Source organism: Oenanthe melanoleuca, chromosome 25 (assembly GCF_029582105.1).
Source record: "Oenanthe melanoleuca isolate GR-GAL-2019-014 chromosome 25, OMel1.0, whole genome shotgun sequence".
Taxonomy (NCBI): domain Eukaryota; kingdom Metazoa; phylum Chordata; class Aves; order Passeriformes; family Muscicapidae; genus Oenanthe; species Oenanthe melanoleuca.
This window is the reverse complement of record NC_079358.1, coordinates 5,273,998-5,294,043: the sequence shown is the minus strand read 5'-3', so window position 1 is coordinate 5,294,043 and position 20,046 is coordinate 5,273,998. Positions and strand designations below refer to the sequence as shown.

The 20,046-nt window shown below is 59.6% G+C and overlaps 1 protein-coding gene across 1 annotated transcript; it reads right to left on the bottom strand.

Moving 5' to 3' along the window:
- Positions 1 to 932: 932 nt before the first annotated feature.
- Positions 933 to 17,567, bottom strand: LOC130263327 (kallikrein-14-like). Its single transcript, XM_056510833.1, has 8 exons — positions 17,453 to 17,567; positions 16,698 to 16,811; positions 12,683 to 12,787; positions 8,506 to 8,668; positions 5,930 to 6,177; positions 2,908 to 3,044; positions 996 to 1,163; positions 933 to 944 (listed from the first exon to the last, which is right to left on the bottom strand). Exons 1-7 carry the CDS (start codon positions 17,565 to 17,567, stop codon positions 1,014 to 1,016), a joined length of 1,032 nt encoding a protein of 343 aa, XP_056366808.1. The 3' UTR covers positions 933 to 944; positions 996 to 1,013.
- Positions 17,568 to 20,046: the final 2,479 nt, after the last annotated feature.

The window sequence follows — 20,046 nt, the reverse complement described above, 5'->3', positions numbered from 1 at the left end:
GGTCAGTCACTGGTCAGTGGTCACTCTCGGGTCACCCGGCGGATCCAGGCGCTGGCCCGGCACACGTTGCTGTACACGCCCGGGTGGGCAGTGCTGGTCACTGTTGGTCACTGTGGGTCACTGTGGGTTGTTGTTGTTGGTCAGTTGGTCAGTTGGTCAGTGGTCAGTGGTCACTCTCGGGTCACCCGGCGGATCCAGGCGCTGGCCCGGCACACGTTGCTGTACACGCCCGGGTGGGCAGTGCTGGTCACTGCTGGTCACTGTGGGTCACTGTGGTCACTGTTGGTCACTGTTGGTCACTGTGGGTCACTGTGGGTTGTTGTTGGTGGTCAGTTGGTCAGTTGGTCAGTGGTCACTCTCGGGTCACCCGGCGGATCCAGGCGCTTGCCCGGCACACGTTGCTGTACACGCCCGGGTGGGCAGTGCTGGTCACTGTGGGTCACTGTTGGTCACTGTGGGTCACTGTGGGTTGTTGTTGGTGGTCAGTTGGTCAGTTGGTCAGTGGTCAGTTGGTCAGTGGTCACTCTCTGGTCACCCGGCGGATCCAGGCGCTGGCCCGGCACACGTTGCTGTACACGCCCGGGTGGGCAGTGCTGGTCACTCTGGTCACTGTGGGTCACTGTTGGTCACTGTTGGTCACTGTGGGTCACTGTGGGTTGTTGTTGGTGGTCAGTTGGTCAGTGGTCACTGGTCAGTGGTCAGTTGGTCAGTTGGTCAGTGGTCACTCTCGGGTCACCCGGCGGATCCAGGCGCTGGCCCGGCACACGTTGCTGTACACGCCCGGGTGGGCAGTGCTGGTCACTGTGGGTCACTGTGGGTTGTTGTTGGTGGTCAGTGGTCAGTTGGTCAGTTGGTCAGTGGTCACTCTCGGGTCACCCGGCGGATCCAGGCGCTGGCCCGGCACACGTTGCTGTACACGCCCGGGTGGGCAGTGTGGGTTGTTGCTGGTCACTGTTGGTCACTGTGGTTGTTGTTGGTCAGTGGTCAGTGGTCACTGGTCAGTTGGTCAGTGGTCACTCTCGGGTCACCCGGCGGATCCAGGCGCTGGCCCGGCACACGTTGCTGTACACGCCCGGGTGGCCGCGCTGGCCGCACACGGCCATTCCCCAGGACACCACGCCCTGCAGGAAACCCCCGCACACCAGCGGGCCCCCGGAGTCACCCTGCAGGTGGGACAGGTGAGACACAGGTGAGACACAGGTGGGACAGGTGAGAAGGACAGGTGAGACTGGACAGGTGAGAGACAGGTGATACACAGGTGAGAGAGGTGAGACAGGTGAGACAGGTGAGACTGGTGAGAAGGACAGGTGAGACTGGGACAGGTGAGATAGGTGAGAGACAGGTGAGACACAGGTGAGAGAGACAGGTGAGACAGGTTAGAGATGGACAGGTGAGATACAGGTGAGATACAGGTGAGACAGGTGAGACACAGGTGAGACAGGTGAGAGACAGGTGAGATACAGACAGAGATACAGGTGAGACAGGTGAGACAGGTGAGAGATGGACAGGTGAGATACAGGTGAGACAGGTGAGACTGGGATAGGTGAGATACAGGTGAGAGACAGGTGAGAGACAGGTGAGATACCTAGGGGATATCTAGGCATGCATCTGGGGACACACCTGTCACACCTGGGGCACACCTGTCATACCTGGGACACACCTGGGGATATCTAGGGACACACCTGTGCCCACCTGTGAGTCTCACCTGGCAGGAGTCGACGCCGCCCTGTGGCACACCTGGGGACACCTGGGGCACACCTGGGGACACACCTGGGGACACACCTGGGGCACACCTGGGGTCACCTGGGGCACCTGGGGCACACTTGGAACACACCTGGGGATATCTAGGGACACACCTGTCACACCTGGGGCACACCTGGGCTCTCACTTGGCAGGAGTCGACGCCGCCCTGCGGCACACCTGGGGCACACCTGTCATACCTGGGACACACCTGGGGATATCTAGGGATACACCTGTCACACCTGGGGCACACCTGGGGACACCTGGGGGTATCTAGGGACACACCTGTGCCCACCTGTGAGTCTCACCTGGCAGGAGTCGACACCGCCCTGCGGCACACCTGGGGCACACCTGGGACACCTGGGGCACACCTGGGGGTATCTAGGGACACACCTGTCACACCTGGGACACACCTGGGGCACACCTGGGGGTATCCTGGGACACACCTGTCACACCTGGGGCACACCTGGGCTCTCACTTGGCAGGAGTCGACGCCGCCCTGCGGCACACCTGGGGCACACCTGTCATACCTGGGACACACCTGGGGATATCTAGGGATACACCTGTCACACCTGGGGCACACCTGGGGCACACCTGGGGATATCTAGGGACACACCTGTCACACCTGGCTCTCACCTGGCAGGAGTCGACGCCGCCCTGCGGCACACCTGGGGACACCTGGGGCACACCTGGGGTCACCTGGGGCACCTGGGGCACACCTGGGGCACACCTGGGGTCACCTGGGGCACCTGGGGCACACCTGGGGCACACCTGGGGCACACCTGGGGACACACCTGGGGACATCTGTCACACCTGGGGCACACCTGGGCACACCTGGGGCACACCTGGGGCACATCTGGGGGTATCTAGGGACACACCTGTCACACCTGGGGCACACCTGGGCTCTCACCTGGCAGGAGTCGACGCCGCCCTGCGGCACACCTGGGGCACACCTGGGGACACCTGGGGCACACCTGGGGCACACCTGGGGCACACCTGGGGGTATCTAGGGACACACCTGTCACACCTGGGGCACACCTGGGCTCTCACCTGGCAGGAGTCGACGCCGCCCTGCGGCACACCTGGGGCACACCTGGCACACCTGGGGCACACCTGGGGGTATCTAGGGACACACCTGTCACACCTGGGGCACACCTGGGCTCTCACCTGGCAGGAGTCGACGCCGCCCTGCGGCACACCTGCGCAGAACATGTTGCGGGTGACGGCGCTGCCGTAGGCGCGGGCGCACTGCTCGGGGCCGATGGTCTGCACCTGCGCGCACTGCAGGTCCCGCGGGAGCTTGGCTGCCCAGGTGAGACAGGTGGGACAGGTGAGACAGGTGGGACAGGTGAGAGGGAAAAAAAAAAAAAAAAAAAAAAAATCCCGATTTTTGGGGCAATAGAACCCAAAATTCCCAACATTTCCCCCATTTTGGGATCGTTCCCTGACTCAGAGGTGATGAGCCCAAAACACCTGCACAGGTGAGCACAGGTGAGACAGGTGAGAAAGGTGAGCACAGGTGAGCACAGGTGAGCTGGGGCCCCAAAATTCCCGGGGTTTCCCCATTCCAGCCCCGCTCTGGGAGCTGCTCGGGCCTCACCTGGCCAGGTGAGGGCGCTCAGCTCCTTTCACACCTGGGACACACCTGGGACATGCCTGTGACCCCACCTGGGACACACCTGGGACACACCTGGAGCACACCTGAGATCCCAGGTAAGGACTCACCTGGGCTTCATAAAGAGCCCCAGAAACCTCACCTGAGCCCTCACCTGAGCTCACCTGACCCCTCACCTGCTCCTCCCAGCCCCCCCACCTGCGCCCAGGTACCTCCAGGTGACTTGGTGGTGCCCCAGCTGGACACGCTGCAGTTCTGGCCGGCCCGGGGACACCTGGGACACACCTGAGCTCACCTGGGACACACCTGGGGCACACCTGAGACCTCACCTGGGACACACCTGGGACACACCTGGAGCTCACCTGGGACACACCTGGGACACACCTGAGCTCACCTGAGACCCCACCTGGGACACACCTGAGACCTCACCTGGGACACACCTGGAGCTCACCTGAGCTCACCTGGGACACACCTGGGACACACCTGAGACCCCACCTGGGACACACCTGGAGCACACCTGAGATCCCAGGTAAGGACTCACCTGGGCTCCACGAGGAGCTCCAGAAACCTCACCTGGGACACACCTGAGACCTCATCTGGGACACACCTGAGCTCACCTGGGACACACCTGAGACCCCACCTGGGACACACCTGGAGCACACCTGAGATCCCAGCTGGGAGGACACACCTGGGCTCCATGAGGAACTCCAGAAACCTCACCTGGGACACACCTGGAGCTCACCTGGGACACACCTGGGACACACCTGAGCTCACCTGGGATACACCTAAGCTCACCTGGGACACACCTGGGACACACCTGAGCTCACCTGGGACACACCTGGGACACACCTGAGACCCCACCTGGGACACAGATCCCAGCCAAGGACTCACCTGGGCTCCACGAGGAGCTCCAGAAACCTCACTTGGGACACACCTGAGCTCACCTGGGACACACCTGGGACACACCTGAGACCTCACCTGGGACACACTTGGGACACACCTGAGCTCACCTGGGACACACCTGGGGACACACCTGGGACACACCTGAGCCCTCACCTGCCCCTCCCCACCCCCCACCTGCGCCCAGGTACCTCCAGGTGACTTGGTGGTGCCCCAGCCAGACACGCTGCAGTTCTGGCCGGCCCGGGGACACCTGGGACACACCTGAGCTCACCTGGGGACACACCTGGGACACACCTGAGCTCACCTGGGACACACCTGAGACCCCACCTGGGACACACCTGGAGCACACCTGAGATCCCAGCTGGGAGGACACACCTGGGCTCCATGAGGAACTCCAGAAACCTCACCTGGGACACACCTGAGACCTCACCTGGGACACACCTGAGAGCTCACCTGGGACACACCTGGGACACACCTGAGACCTCACCTGGGATACACCTAAGCTCACCTGGGACACACCTGGGACACACCTGAGACCTCACCTGGGACACAGATCCCAGCCAAGGACTCACCTGGGCTCCACGAGGAGCTCCAGAAACCTCACCTGGGACACACCTGGGGACACACCTGGGACACACCTGGGACACACCTGGGGACACACCTGGGGACACACCTGGGACACACCTGAGCCCTCACCTGCCCCTCCCCACCCCCCACCTGCGCCCAGGTACCTCCAGGTGACTTGGTGGTGCCCCAGCCGGACACGCTGCAGTTCTGGCCGGGCCGGGGACACCTGGGACACACCTGAGCTCACCTGGGACACACCTGGGACACACCTGAGCTCACCTGGGGACACACCTGAGCTCACCTGGGACACACTTGGGACACACCTGAGCTCACCCGGGACACACCTGAGACCCCACCTGGGACACACCTGGAGCTCACCTGGGATACACCTGAGCCCTCACCTGCCCCTCCCCACCCCCCACCTGCGCCCAGGTACCTCCAGGTGACTTGGTGGTGCCCCAGCCGGACACGCTGAAGTTCTGGCCGGCCCGGGGACACCTGGGGCACACCTGAGCTCACCTGGGGACACACCTGGGACACACCTGAGACCTCACCTGGGACACACCTGGAGCTCACCTGAGCTCACCTGGGGACACACCTGGGACACACCTGAGACCTCACCTGGGACACACCTGAGCTCACCTGGGACACACCTGAGCTCACCTGGACACACCTGAGACCCACCTGGGACACACCTGAGCTCACCTGGGACACACCTGAGACCCCACCTGGGACACACCTGGAGCACACCTGAGATCCCAGCTGGGAGGACACACCTGGGCTCCATGAGGAACTCCAGAAACCTCACCTGGTACACACCTGAGACCTCACCTGGGACACACTTGGAGCTCACCTGGGACACACCTGGGACACACCTGAGCTCACCTGGGATACACCTAAGCTCACCTGGGACACACCTGGGACACACCTGAGACCCCACCTGGGACACAGATCCCAGCCAAGGACTCACCTGGGCTCCACGAGGAGCTCCAGAAACCTCACCTGGGACACACCTGAGCTCACCTGGGACACACCTGGGGACACACCTGGGACACACCTGAGCCCTCACCTGCCCCTCCCCACCCCCCACCTGCGCCCAGGTACCTCCAGGTGACTTGGTGGTGCCCCAGCCGGACACGCTGCAGTTCTGGCCGGGCCGGGGACACCTGGTGGCCACGCGGATCTTCTTGACGCGCGGCCCGAAGCGCACAGGTGCGTCCAGGTGCAGCAGCATGAAGTCGTTGTCGTTGCGCCGCGGGTCGTAGGCCGGGTGCACCTGCAGGCGCGAGACGCGGCGCACCTGGCCCGTACCTGCGCGCAGGGTGTTGGTCCCGATCAGCACCTGCAGGTCCCTGTGGGGCAGGTGAGAGGGGACAGGTGAGATGGGACAGGGGAGAGGAGACAGGTGAGAGGGGACAGGTAAGATGGATCTCTATGGGACAGGTGAGATGGGACAGGTGAGATGGGACAGGTGAGAGGGGACAGGTGATAAGGATCTCTATGGGACAGGTGAGAGGGGACAGGTGAGATGGGACAGGTGAGAGGGGACAGGTGATAAGGATCCAGGTGAGAGGGGACAGGTGAGAGGGGACAGGTGAGATGGGACAGGTGAGAGGGGACAGGTGATAAGGATCTCTATGGGACAGGTGAGAGGGGACAGGTGAGATGGATCTCTATGGGACAGGTGAGATAGGACAGGTGAGACAGGACAGGTGAGCACACCTGGCCCGTACCTGCGCGCAGGGTGTTGGTCCCGATCAGCACCTGCAGGTCCCTGTGACACAGGTGAGAGGGGATAGGTGAGAGGGGACAGGTGAGATGGATCTCTATGGGACAGGTGAGATGGGACAGGTGAGATGGGACAGGTGAGAGGGGACAGGTGAGAGGGGACAGGTGAGATGGGACAGGTGAGATGGGACAGGTGAGAGGGGACAGGTGATAAGGATCTCTATGGGACAGGTGAGAGGGGACAGGTGAGATGGATCTCTATGGGACAGGTGAGATGGGACAGGTGAGACAGGACAGGTGAGCACACCTGGCCCGTACCTGCGCGCAGGGTGTTGGTCCCGATCAGCACCTGCAGGTCCCTGTGACACAGGTGAGAGGGGACAGGTGAGAGGGGACAGGTGAGATGGATCTCTATGGGACAGGTGAGAGGGGACAGGTGAGATGGGACAGGTGAGAGGGGACAGGTGAGAGGGGACAGGTGATAAGGGGACAGGTGAGATGGGACAGGTGAGAGGGGATGAGTGTGATGGAAATAACAGGACAGGTGAGAGGGGACAGGTGAGATGGATCTCTATGGGACAGGTGAGAGGGGACAGGTGAGGTGAGCTGGTGAGGTGGGAATCATGGGACAGGTGAGATGGCTGCAGCACAGGTGAGCTGGGACATGTGTCACCATCCATCCAGGTGTGCCCAGGTGTATCCCAGGTGTATCCCAGGTGCCCCCAGGTGTGTCCCAGGTGTCCCCCAGGTGTGCCCAGGTGTATCCCAGGTGCCCCAGGTGTACCCAGCTGTACCCAGGTGCCTCCAGGTGTCCCCAGGTGTCTCACCTGAGCGGCTGCCTGCAGTGCGCCGCCGTCAGCACCCAGCGCTCCCCGACCAGGTGTGTCTATAGATACCCCAGGTGCTCCCAGGTGCCCCCAGGTGTGCGCAGGTGCCCCCAGGTGTCCCCAGGTGTATCCCAGGTGTATCCAGGTGTATCCCAGGTGCCCCCAGGTGTACCAGGTGTATCCCAGGTGCCCCCAGGTGCCCCCAGGTGTATCCAGGTGTGTCTCACCTGAGCGGCTGCCTGCAGTGCGCCGCTGTCAGCACCCAGCGCTCCCCGACCAGGTGTGTCTATAGATACCCCAGGTGCCCCCAGGTGTCCCCAGGTGCCCCCAGGTGCCCCCAGGTGTCTCACCTGAGCGGCTGCCTGCAGTGCGCCACCGTCAGCACCCAGCGCTCCCTGACCAGGTGTGTCTATAGATACCCCAGGTGCCCCCAGGTGTGTCTGTAGATACCCCAGGTGCCCCCAGGTGTATACAGGTGTATCCCAGGTGCCCCAGGTGTATCCCAGGTGCCCCAGGTGTATCCCAGGTGCTCCCAGGTGTGCCCAGGTGTGCCCAGGTGTATCCCAGGTGCCCCCAGGTGTTCCCAGGTGTCCCCAGGTGTCTCACCTGAGCGGCTGCCTGCAGTGCGCCGCCGTCAGCACCCAGCGCGCCCCCACCAGGTGTGTCTGTACATGTCCCAGGTGTATCCAGGTGTATCCCAGGTGTGCCCAGGTGTATCCCAGGTGTCTCACCTGAGCGGCTGCCTGCAGTGCGCCGCCGTCAGCACCCAGCGCTCCCCGACCAGGTGTGTCTATAGATACCCCAGGTGCCCCCAGGTGTGCCCAGGTGTATCCCCAAGGTGCCCCCAGGTGTGCTCCAGGTGTGCCCAGGTGTGCCCAGGTGTGCCCAGGTGTGTCCCAGGTGTCTCACCTGAGCGGCTGCCTGCAGTGCGCCGCCGTCAGCACCCAGCGCGCCACCAGGTGTGTCTATAGATACCGCAGGTGCCCCCAGGTGTATCCCAGGTGTATCCCAGGTGTATCCAGGTGTGTCTGTAGATACCCCAAGTGTATCCAGGTGTATCCCAGGTGCCCCAGGTGTATCCCAGGTGTGCTCAGGTGTCCCCAGGTGTGCCCAGGTGTGTCTCACCTGAGCGGCTGCCTGCAGTGCGCCGCCGTCAGCACCCAGCGCGCCCCCACCAGGCTCCCCCCGCACAGGATCTGGCCGCGCTTGGTCAGGGCCACCTGGAACGGGCGCTGGGCCACCGAGCAGGGCCGGCCCCCGATGATGCGGGACTCGTCCTCCTCGGGAACTGGGGGAAAAAACGGGAAAAATGGGAAAAATGGGAAATATGGGAACTGCGGGACTCGTCCTCCTCGGGAACTGGGGGAAAAAACGGGAAAAACGGGAAAAAATGGGAAAAATGGAACTGCGGGACTCGTCCTCCTCGGGAACTGGGGGAAAAAACAGAAAAAACGGGAAAAAATGAGGAAATGGGAAATATGGGAACTGCGGGACTCGTCCTCCTCGGGAACTGGGGGAAAAAACGGGAAAAATGGGAAAAATGGGAAAAAATGGGAAAAATGGAACTGCGGGACTCGTCCTCCTCGGGAACTGGGGGAAAAAAACGGGAAAAATGGGAAAAAATGAGGAAATGGGAAATATGGGAACTGCGGGACTCGTCCTCCTCGGGAACTGGGGGAAAAAACGGGAAAAATGGGAAAAAATGGGAAAAAATGGGAAATATGGAACTGCGGGACTCGTCCTCCTCGGGAACTGGGGGGAAAACGGGAAAAACGGGAAAAAATGAGGAAATGGGAAATATGGGAACTGCGGGACTCGTCCTCCTCGGGAACTGGGGGGAAAAACGGGAAAAACGGGAAAAAATGGGAAAAATGGAACTGCGGGACTCGTCCTCCTTGGGAACTGGGGGAAAAAACGGGAAAAACGGGAAAAAAATGAGGAAATGGGAAATATGGGAACTGCGGGACTCGTCCTCCTCGGGAACTGCGGCGAGAAATGGGGGAAAAAACGGGAAAAATGGGAAAAATGGGAAAAATGGAACTGCGGGACTCGTCCTCCTCGGGAACTGGGGGAAAAAACGGGAAAAATGGGAAAAATGGAACTGCGGGACTCGTCCTCCTCGGGAACTGCGGGATGAGGGAACGGGGGAAAAAACGGGAAAAATGGGAAAAATGGGAAAAATGGAACTGCGGGACTCGTCCTCCTCGGGAACTGGGGGAAAAAACGGGAAAAATGGGAAAAATGGAACTGCGGGACTCGTCCTCCTCGGGAACTGCGGCGAGAAATGGGGGGAAAAAACGGGAAAAATGGGAAAAAATGGGAAAAATGGAACTGCGGGACTCGTTCTCCTCGGGAACTGCGGCGAGAAATGGGGGGAAAAAACGGGAAAAATGGGAAAAATGGGAAAAATGGGAAAAATGGAACTGCGGGACTCGTCCTCCTCGGGAACTGAGGGAAAAAACGGGAAAAACGGGAAAAAATGAGGAAATGGGAAATATGGGAACTGCAGGACTCGTCCTCCTCGGGAACTGCGGCGAGAAATGGGGGAAAAACGGGAAAAATGGGAAAAATGGAACTGCGGGACTCGTCCTCCTCGGGAACTGCGGGATGAGGGAACGGGGTTGAGAATTGGGGAGAAAAACAGAAAAAACGGGGAAAATCGGGAAAAATGGGAAAATGGGAAATGGGGAAAATGGGGAAATGGGAACTGCGGGACGGAGGGTACAGGGGGTGAGAAATGGGGGAAAAACGGGGGGAAATGGGGAAATGGGAAAAATGGGGAAATGGGGAAATGGGAACTGCGGGACGGAGCGAGAGGGGGTGAGAATTGGGGAGAGAACGGGGGAAAATGGGAAAAATGGGAAAAAACGGAACTGTGGGACGGCGGGAGAGGGTGAGAATTGGGGAGAAAATGGGAAAAACGGGAAAACTGGGAAAAATGGGGAAATGGGGAAATGGGAACAGCGGGAACGGGGAGTGAGAAATGGGGAAAAAACGAACCACCCCAAAACTGCCAAATTTGGATCTTTTGGGCGTTTTTTGGGGCTAAACAGGCGGATTTTGGGTGGATCCAGGTGTGGTCATGTGACCCCCTCACCTGGCGGCCCGGACCGGCCAATCAGGTGTGCCGGAAGCTGTGACGTCATCGGCATTATCCTCACCTGGGTGGGGTCAGGGTCTCTCACCTGCCCAGGTGAGATGGGTGTGGTCATAGTCCCTCACCTGCCCAGGTGAGATGGGTGGGGTCAGGGTCTCTCACCTGCCCAGGTGAGATGGGTGGGGTCAGAGTCCCTCACCTGCCCAGGTGAGATGGGCGGGGCCAGGGTCTCACCTGCCCAGGTGAGATGGGTGTGGTCATAGTCCCTCACCTGCCCAGGTGAGCTGGGTGGGGTCAGGGTCTCACCTGGGTGGGGTCAGGGTCTCTCACCTGCCCAGGTGAGATGGGTGGGGCCAGGGTCTCACCTGCCCAGGTGAGATGGGTGGGGCCAGGGTCTCACCTGCCCAGGTGAGCTGGGTGGGGTCAGAGTCCCTCACCTGCCCAGGTGAGATGGGTGGGGCCAGGGTCTCACCTGCCCAGGTGAGATGGGTGGGGTCAGGGTCTCTCACCTGCCCAGGTGAGATGGGCGGGGCCAGGGTCTCACCTGCCCAGGTGAGATGGGTGGGGTCAGAGTCCCTCACCTGCCCAGGTGAGATGGGCGGGGCCAGGGTCTCACCTGCCCAGGTGAGCAGCCCCTGAGGGGCCGGCGGCGCCAGGGCGGCTCCAGGTGGAATCTGGACATTCCAGGTGGGCAAGGAACGAGGAATGGGGGGCCCAGGTGGGGCCGGGGTCACCTGGGGTCACCCGGGGTCACCTGGGGAAAGGGGACCCTTGACCACCTGGACCTTGAGCACCTGGAAACTGCGGCCACCTGGGCCACCCTGAGAGTGACCACCTGGACATTGGGACCACCCTGAGAGTGACCACCTGAACCCTGTGACCACCTGGACATTGGGGCCACCTGAACCCTGTGTCCACCTTGAGAGTGACCACCTGAACATTGTGACCACCTGGACATTGGGACCACCCTGAGAGTGACCACCTGAACCCTGTGACCACCTGGACATTTGGGCCACCTGAACCCTGTGACCACCCTGAGAGTGACCACCTGGACATTGTGACCACCTTGATCCTGTGACCCCTTGACCCTGTGACCACCTGGACTTCATGGTCACCTTGAGAGTGACCACCTGAACCCCGTGACCACCTTGAGAGTGACCACCTGGACATTGGGACCACCTGGACAGTGACCAACTCGACCTGCAATCACGTTGGGAGTGACCACCTGGACCCCACGGCCACCTGGACATTGGGGCCACCTTGAGAGTGACCACATGGCCCCCATGACCACCTGGACATTGGGGCCACCTTGACCCTGTGACCACCTTGAGAGTGACCACCTGGACATTGTGATCACCTGGTCCCCATGACCACCTGGACATTGTGACCACCTGAGCCCTGTGACCACCTGGACATTGGGGCCACCTTGACCCTGTGACTACCTGGACATCATGGTCACCTTGAAAGTGACCACCTGAACCCCGTGGCCACCTTGAGAGTGACCACCTGGTCCCTGTGACCGCCTTGACCCTGTGACCACCCCGAGGTCACGACCCCTGTCCTGGTGGCCACAACCCCCGTCCTGGTGGCCACCACCCCTGTCCCAGTGTCCCTCCCCCCGCCGGCCGCCCCGGGCAGCGATTGGGACATCGGAATGGACTGGTGGGACTGGTTTGGACTGGTTTGGACTGGTGGCGATCCCAGGAGCCTCCCGGGCTTGGAATCCGGTCCCGGAACCGCCTCCCACGGAATTCGGGGGGCACAAAAACCAGATTTGGGGTTTTTTTGGGGGGAGGTTTTTGGGGCTGACCACAGCTGGGATGGGCAGCGGTCAGCGGGATCCTCCGGCCACCGCTGTGGTCACTCCTGGGAATTCTCCCGCCCCGCCGGGAAATTCGGGAATTCACCCCTGAATTCGGAATTTGGGTTCAGAAATTCTGGGATTGGGTAGGACGAGGAGTTTTTTTTTTTCGGGTTGGAAAATCCCGGGAATTCTGCTCCTCCGGAATTCCCAGTGGGAATTCTCCAAAACCCCAAAACTGCTTTTTTTCCTTTCCAAAAAAAAACGGACCCAACTCCCAGAGATTCCAGGGAAGGAGGAGGAGGAGGAGGAGGAGGGATTTCTTCATCCCCACCCCCGAAATTTCCCGTTTCCCCAAATCCCAGACCGGAATTCCCCAAATCCTCCCCCAAATCCCGACTCACGCTCCTGGCCGGTGCCGGGTCCCTGAGCCCGCGCCGGGTCCGGGAGGAGGAGGAGGAGGAGGAGGGGGATGGGGCCGAAGGCTCCGGGTCCATGGGGAGCCATTCCTGGGGGGAAACAGCCGGGAATGAAGGGGTTAAAGGGGTGCGACCCCCTCCCCCCCTCGGTATTCCCGAGGGAGCCGGGCGGGATTGGGGGGATCCAGGTGAATTTGGGGGGATTTTGGGGGATCCAGTGAGATTTTCGGGGGATTTTGGGAGAATCCAGGTGGGATTTTGGGGGGATTTTTGGGGATCCAGGTGAATTTGGGGAGATTTTGGGGGGGGGGGGGGGTCCAGGTAGATTTGGAGGGATCCATGTGGAATTTTGAGAGGATTTTGGGAGAATCCAGGTGGGATTTTTGGGGGGGGATCCAGGAGGAATTTAGGGGGGAATTTTGGAGGCATCCAGGTGAGGATTTGGGAGGATTTTGGGGAAAATCCAGGTGGGATTTGGGTGGGATCCCGGTGGGATTTTGGAGGAATCCAGGTGGGATTTTGGGGGATTTTGGGGGAATCCAGGTGGGATTTTTCAGAGGATTTGGGATTGGGCAGTTCGGGATTTTGGGAAGGACCCACCCCCCTCTTCCCCCCGCCCAAAAAAACCTCCCCCAAACAAATCCCGGGAATTTCGCGGGAAAAGCGGGAATTCCGCGGGAAAAGTGGGAATTCCGCGGGAAAAGCGGGAATTCCGCGGGAAAAGCGGTATTTGGCGGCTTTCCTTTAAAAAAAAAAAAAAAAATTAAAAAAAAAAAAAAGGGGGGGTTGGAATTTTGGGAATTCCCGAATTTCCGGGGCTCACCTGGAGCGGGACTCACCTGGAGCGCGGGCCGGGGCCGGGCAGGATCCGGGACGAGCCGGGCCGGGAATATTTATGGGGATGAGGGGTGGGGGAGGGGTGGGGGAGGGTGGGGGAGGGGAGGTGACTCAGAGCCGTGGGAGGATCCCCCGGGAGGATCCCACGGGATGAGCGGGGGCGGGGGGGGCGGGGGGGGGGGGAGGGGGGGACACCCGGCCCTGATGTCCCCAAGGAGCGACCGAGGAGCCGCCCCTCCCCCAGCCCTGAGCCCGGTCCTGGGGCTGAGCCTGAGCCTGATCCTAAACCTGGTCCTGGTTCTGAGCCCGGTCCTGGTTCTGAGCCCGGTCCTGGGGCTGAGCCTGAGCCTGATCCTAAACCTGGTCCTGGTTCTGAGCCCGGTCCTGGTCCTGGCCCTGAACCTGATTCTGAACCTGAGCCGGTCCTGGTTCTGAGCCCGGTCCTGAGCCTGGTCCTGAACCTGATTCTGAACCTGAGCCCGGTCCTGAGCCTGAGCCGGTCCTGGTTCTGAGCCCGGTCCTGAGCCTGAGCCTGGTCCTGATCCTGGTCCTGAGCCTGAGCCCGGTCCTGAGCCTGAGCCTGAGCCTGGTCCTGAGCCTGAGCCTGGTTCTGAGCCCGGTCCTGAGCCTGAGCCTGGTCCTGATCCTGAGCCTGAGCCCGGTCCTGAGCCTGAGCCCGGTCCTGAGCCTGAGCCTGGTTCTGAGCCCGGTCCTGAGCCCGGTTCTGGTCCTGAGCCCGGTCCTGGTCCCGGTTCTGATCCTGAGCCGGTCCTGGTTCTGAGCCCGGTCCTGAGCCCGGTTCTGGTCCTGAGCCCGGTCCTGGTTCTGAGCCCGGTCCTGAGCCCGGTTCTGGTCCTGAGCCCGGTCCTGGTTCTGAGCCCGGTCCTGAGCCCGGTTCTGGTCCTGAGCCCGGTTCTGGTTCTGAGCCCGGTCCTGGTCCCGGTCCTGGTTCTGAGCCCGGTCCTGAGCCTGAGCCCGATTCTGGTCCTGAGCCTGAGCCCGGTCTTGGTCCTGAGCCCGGTTCTGAGCCCGGTCCTGGTTCTGATCTTGATCCCGATCTCAGTCCCGGTTTTAATCCTGATCCAGATCCTGATCCCAATCCCAGTCCTGGTCCTGGCACTTATCCCAGTCCTGATCCAGATCCTGGTTCTGATTCCAATCCCGATATTGATCCTAATCCTGGTCCCGGTCCCAATCCTGATCCTGGTTCTGATCCCACTCCTGATCCTCATCCTGATTCTGATCCCGATATTGATCCTGATCCCGGTCCTGGTCCCAATCTCAACCCCGGTTCTGATCCTGATCTTGATTCTGATCCCGATCCTGAACCTGGTCCTGATCCGGATCCTGATCCTGGCCCTGGTTCTGATCTCGATCCCGATCTCAGCCCAGGTTCTGATCCTGGTCCCGATCCTGATCCCGATCTCAGTCCTGAGCCTGATCCTCATTCCGGTCCTGATCCTGAACCTGATCCTGATCCCGATCCCAGACCTGATCCTGGCCCTGGTTCTGATCTTGATCCCGATCTCAACCCCAGTTCTGATCCTGGTTCTGATTCTGATCCTGATCCGGATCCTGATCCTTATCCCGGTCCCGATCCCGATCCCAATCCTGGTCCCGATTCCGGTTTTGATCCTGATCCGGATTCTGATCCTAATCCCGATCCAGATCCTGGTCCTGGTACGGATCCCGATCCTGATCCTGGTCCCGGTCCAAAATCCTGATCTCTATCCGAGTTCTGATCATGATCCTGATCCCGGTCCAGGTTCTGTTCCTGATCCTGATCCCGGTCCAGGTTCTGTTCCCGGTCCTCGTTCTGATCCCAGTCCTGATCTGAATCCCAATCCTAATCCTGTTCCTGTTCCTGGTCCCGGTCCTGATCTTAGTCCTGGTCCTGGTCCTGATCCCGCTCCATTTCTGATCCTGATCCTAATCCTACTCCTGATCCTGTTCCTGGTCCCGGTCCTGATCCCGATCCCGGTTCTGATCTGGATCCTGATCCTGGTCCTAGACCTAGTCCTGGTTCCGGTCCTGGTCCTAATCTCGATCCTGATCCCGATCCCGATCCCGATCCAGATCTCAATCCCGGTTCTGATCCTGATCCTGGTCCTGATCCCAGTCCAGGTTCTGATCCTGATCCGGATCCCAGTTCTGATCCCGATCCCGGTTCTGATCTGGATCCTGATCCTGGTCCTAGACCAAGTCCTGGTTCCGGTCCTGGTCCTAATCCCGATCCCGATCCCATCCTGATCCCAAACCCGGTTCTGATCCTGATCCCGGATCTGATCCTGATCCTGATCTGGATCCCAATCCCGGTGCTGATCCTGATCTGGATCCTGATCCTGATCCTAGACCTAGTCCTGGTTCCGGTCCTGGTCCTAATCTCGATCCTGATCCCGATCCCGATCCCGATCCAGATCTCAATCCCGGTTCTGATCCTGATCCTGATCCCAGTCCAGGTTCTGATCCTGATCCGGATCCCAGTTCTGATCCCGATCCCGGTTCTGATCTGGATCCTGATCCTGGTCCTAGACCTAGTCCTGGTTCCGGTCCTGGTCCTAATCCCGATCCCGATCCCGATCCTGATCCCAAACCCGGTTCTGATCCTGATCCCGGATCTGATCCTGATCCTGATCTGGATCCCAATCCCGGTGCTGATCCTGATCTGGATCCTGATCCTGATCCTAGACCTAGTCCTGGTTCCGGTCCTGGTCCTAATCTCGATCCTGATCCCGATCCCGATCCTGATCCAGATCTCAATCCCGGTTCTGATCCTGATCCTGGTCCTGATCCCAGTCCAGGTTTTGATCCAGTTCTGATCCCGATCCCGGTTCTGATCTGGATCCTGATCCTGATCCTAGACCTAGTCCTGGTTCCGGTCCTGGTCCTAATCCCGATCCCGATCCCGATCCCAATCCCCAATCCCATCCATCCCAACCCAGGTGTGTCCCAGGTGTGACAGGTGAGTCCCCAGGTGTGTTCCCCTCCCCACGTGACCCCCAGGTGACCCCAGGTGTATCCCCAGGTGACCCCCAGGTGTGTCCCCCCTCCCCCCCAGGTGACCCCAGGTGTATCCCAAGGTGACCCCCAGGTGTGTCCCCCTCCCCCCCAGGTGACCCCCAGGTGTGTCCCCCCTCCCCCCCCAGGTGTCACCTGGCCTCACCTGTCCCGGTCACTCCCGGCCCTTCCCGGGGCGTGTCCAGCCCGGCCAGGTGTGACCGGCCCGGCCAGGTGTCCCCAAATTCCCGGGGGGACACGAGGGGACAGAAGGGGACACCTGAGGGGACACGTGGGGGGACACAGGGGGACACAGGTGACACCTGAGGGGACACGGGAGGGGACACAGGGACACCTGAGGGGACACCTGAGGGGACACAGGAGGGGACACAGGGACACCTGAGGGGACACGGGAGGGGACACAGGGACACCTGAGGGGACACGGGAGGGGACACGAGGTGGCACAAAGCGACATTTGAGGCGACACAGGCGACACGAGGGGACACGGGGACACCTGAGGAACCCCCAGGTGACACCTGAGGGGACACAAAGTGACACAGGGGACACCTGAGGGGACACGAGGGGGACAGGAGGGGACACAGGGGACACCTGAGCAGCCCCCAGGTGACACAGGTGACACGAAGGGACACAGGGACACCTGAAGGGACACCTGAGGGGACACGGGGACAGCTGAGTGGACAATGAGGGGACACAGGTGACACCTGAAGGGACACCTGAGGGGACACAGGTGACACAGTGACACAGGTGACACCTGAAGGGACACCTGAGGTGCCACACGGGACCCCGGTGACAGTTCCGGTGACAGCGGCAGCGCCACCCCCCGGGCGGGGGAGGGGCCGGACCGGTCCCGCCGGTGCCACCAGGTGTCACCAGGTGTCACCAGGTGTCACCAGGTGTCACCTCCGGGGCCGGGAGGGGACGCGCCACCCCCGCCCCGGCGCGCGCTGACACCGCAGGTGACACCGGCGGTGACACAGGCGACAGCGGGGGCGGCGCTGGGGACACTGGGTGACATTGGGGGTGGCACTGGGGGTGGCATTAGGGGACACTGGGGGTGGCTCAGGTGGCTCAGGTGACATTGAGGGTGGCACAGGTGACCCAGGTGGCGCTGGGGACACTGGGGGTGACACTGGGGGTGGCACTGGGGGTGGCTCAGGTGACATTGGGGGTGGCACAGGTGACCCAGGTGGCACTGGGGACACTGGGGGTGGCACAGGTGACATTAAGGGTGGCATTAGGGGACACTGGGGGGTGGTACAGGTGACCCAGGTGACCCAGGTGGTGCTGGGGACACTGGGGGTGGCACTGGGGACAGCAGGGGTGGCACTGGGGGTGGCTCAGGTGGCACAGGTGACACTGGGGACACAGGGGGTGGCACTGGGGATGTCAGTAGGGATGGCACTGGGGACACTGGGGTGGCACTGGTGACATTAGGGGTGGCACAGGTGACCCAGGTGGCGCTGGGGACACTGGGGGGTGGCACTGGGGGTGGCACAGGTGACATCGGGGGTGGCACTGGTGACCCAGGTGGCTCTGGTGACATTGGGAGTGGCATTAGGGGACACTGGGGGTGGCTCAGGTGACACTGGGGGTGGCATTAGGGGGACACTGGTGACACTGGGGGTGGCTCTGGGGACACTGGAGGGTGGCACAGGTGACATTAAGGGTGGCACTGGGGACACTGGGGACACTGGGGGTGGCACATGTGACACTGGGGGTGGCACAGGTGACATTAAGGGTGGCACTGGGGACACTGGGGGTGGCATTAGGGGACACTGGGGACATTGGGGGTGGCATTAGGGGACACTGGGAGTGGCACAGGTGACACTGGGGGTGGCATTAGGGGACACTGGGGACACTGGGGGTGGTTTGGCCATTTTTGGGGCGAGTTTTTGGGATTTTGAGGTGGAAATTTTGGATTTTTTTTTTTTTTTCTGGGGGATTTTTGGGATTTTAAAATTTTGGGATTTTGGGGTTCTGGACACCGGGAGTTTGGTGGATTTTGGGATGGAATTTTTGGGAATTTTTTGGATTTTTTGGGATGGGATTTTGGGATTTTGGGCTGGGAATTTTTGGGATTTTTGGAGTGGATTTTTTTTTATTATTTTCGGGGTAGATTATTTATTGAATTTTGGGTCTGTAACCGAGATTTTGGGTAAGATTTTTGGGCTGGAAATTTTGGGATTTTGTGCTGAAATTCTTCGATTTTTTTGGGAGGTATTTTTTGGATTTTGGGGTGGAATTTGGAGAATTTTTCCATGGATTTTTTTTTTTTAATTTTTTTTTTTTTTTTTTTTTTAGAGGATTTCGGGGGATTTTTGGGGTGGAATTTTTAGGATTTTTCACCCCAAATTTTTGGAAATTTCGGGGCTGTGACTGGGATTTTTGGAGTGGATTTCTTGGGATTTTTGGGTGAATTTTTGGGGATTTTGAGGTGGAAATTTTGGGATTTTTCTGTGGATTTTTAAAATTACTATTTTTGGAGTGGATTTTTGGGATTTTTGGGTTGGATTTTGGAGAATTTTGGGTGAAATCTGGCGGATTCTGGGGTTCTGGACACCGGGATTTTTGGGGTGAATATTTTTTTTTATTTTTTTGGGGATTTTTGGGGAGGATTTTTTTGAGTTTCAGGGCGGATTTTTTCTTGAATTTTGGGGTTTCAACTGAAATTTTGGGATGTAATTTTGGGATTTTTGGGGTGGAATTTTGGGGTGGATTTTTGGGATTTTGGACTGGAAATTTTGGGATTTTGAGGCGCTGGACACCGAGATTCTGGGGTGGAATTTCTTTTATTTTCAGGGCGGATTATTTCCTAAATTTTGGGGCTGTAAATGGGATTTTGGGGTGGAATTTTTGGGTTGAAATTTTGGCGATTTTGGGGTTCTGGACACCGGGATTTTGGGCTGGATTTTGAGCTGGAATTTTTTTTTAATTTCCGGGCAGATTATTTATTTAATTTTGGGGCTGTCACGGAGATTTTGGGGTGGAATTTTTGATCTCACATCCCCTGGCGGTTTTTGGGGTGGATCCATCCATTTTTGGGATGGATTCGGCTGTTTTTGGGGGTGGATTTTTGGGATTTTGGGGGATTTTGGGGTGGATTTTTGATCCCCTGGAGGTTTTGGGGAGGAATTTCCCATTTTCGGGGTGGATTTTTGGGATTTTGGGGTTTTTGGGGTGGATTTTTCCCATTTTTGGGGTGGAATTTTCCCATTTTTGGGGTGGATTTTCCCATTTTGGGGGTGGAATTTTCCATTTTTGGGGTGGAATTTTCCGTTTTTGGGGTGAATTCGGCCGTTTTTGGCTGTTTTCCAGTCAGTTCCAGGCCATGGAGCGGCTGTAGCTGCACAGGGATTTTGGGGTGGATTTTTGGGATTTTAGGGGATTTTGGGGTGGATTTTTGATCCCTGGGGGGTTTTGGGGTGGAATTTTCCATTTCTGGGTCGGATTTGACCGTTTTTGGCCGTTTTTGGGGTCAGTTCCAGGCCATGGAC

Bases quoted from the DNA above. Each gene is read 5' to 3' on its own strand.
- LOC130263327 (XM_056510833.1), bottom strand. From the start codon at position 17,567: ATGTCACCCAGTGTCCCCAGCGCCGCCCCCGCTGTCGCCTGTGTCACC. The intron at 6,178-8,505 runs GTGAGACACACC...CCTGCCCCACAG, and splicing joins CACTGCAGGCAGCCGCTCAG to GGACCTGCAGGTGCTGATCG. The intron at 1,164-2,907 runs GTGAGAGCCCAG...TCCCACCTGCAG, and splicing joins GCGGCGTCGACTCCTGCCAG to GGTGACTCCGGGGGCCCGCT.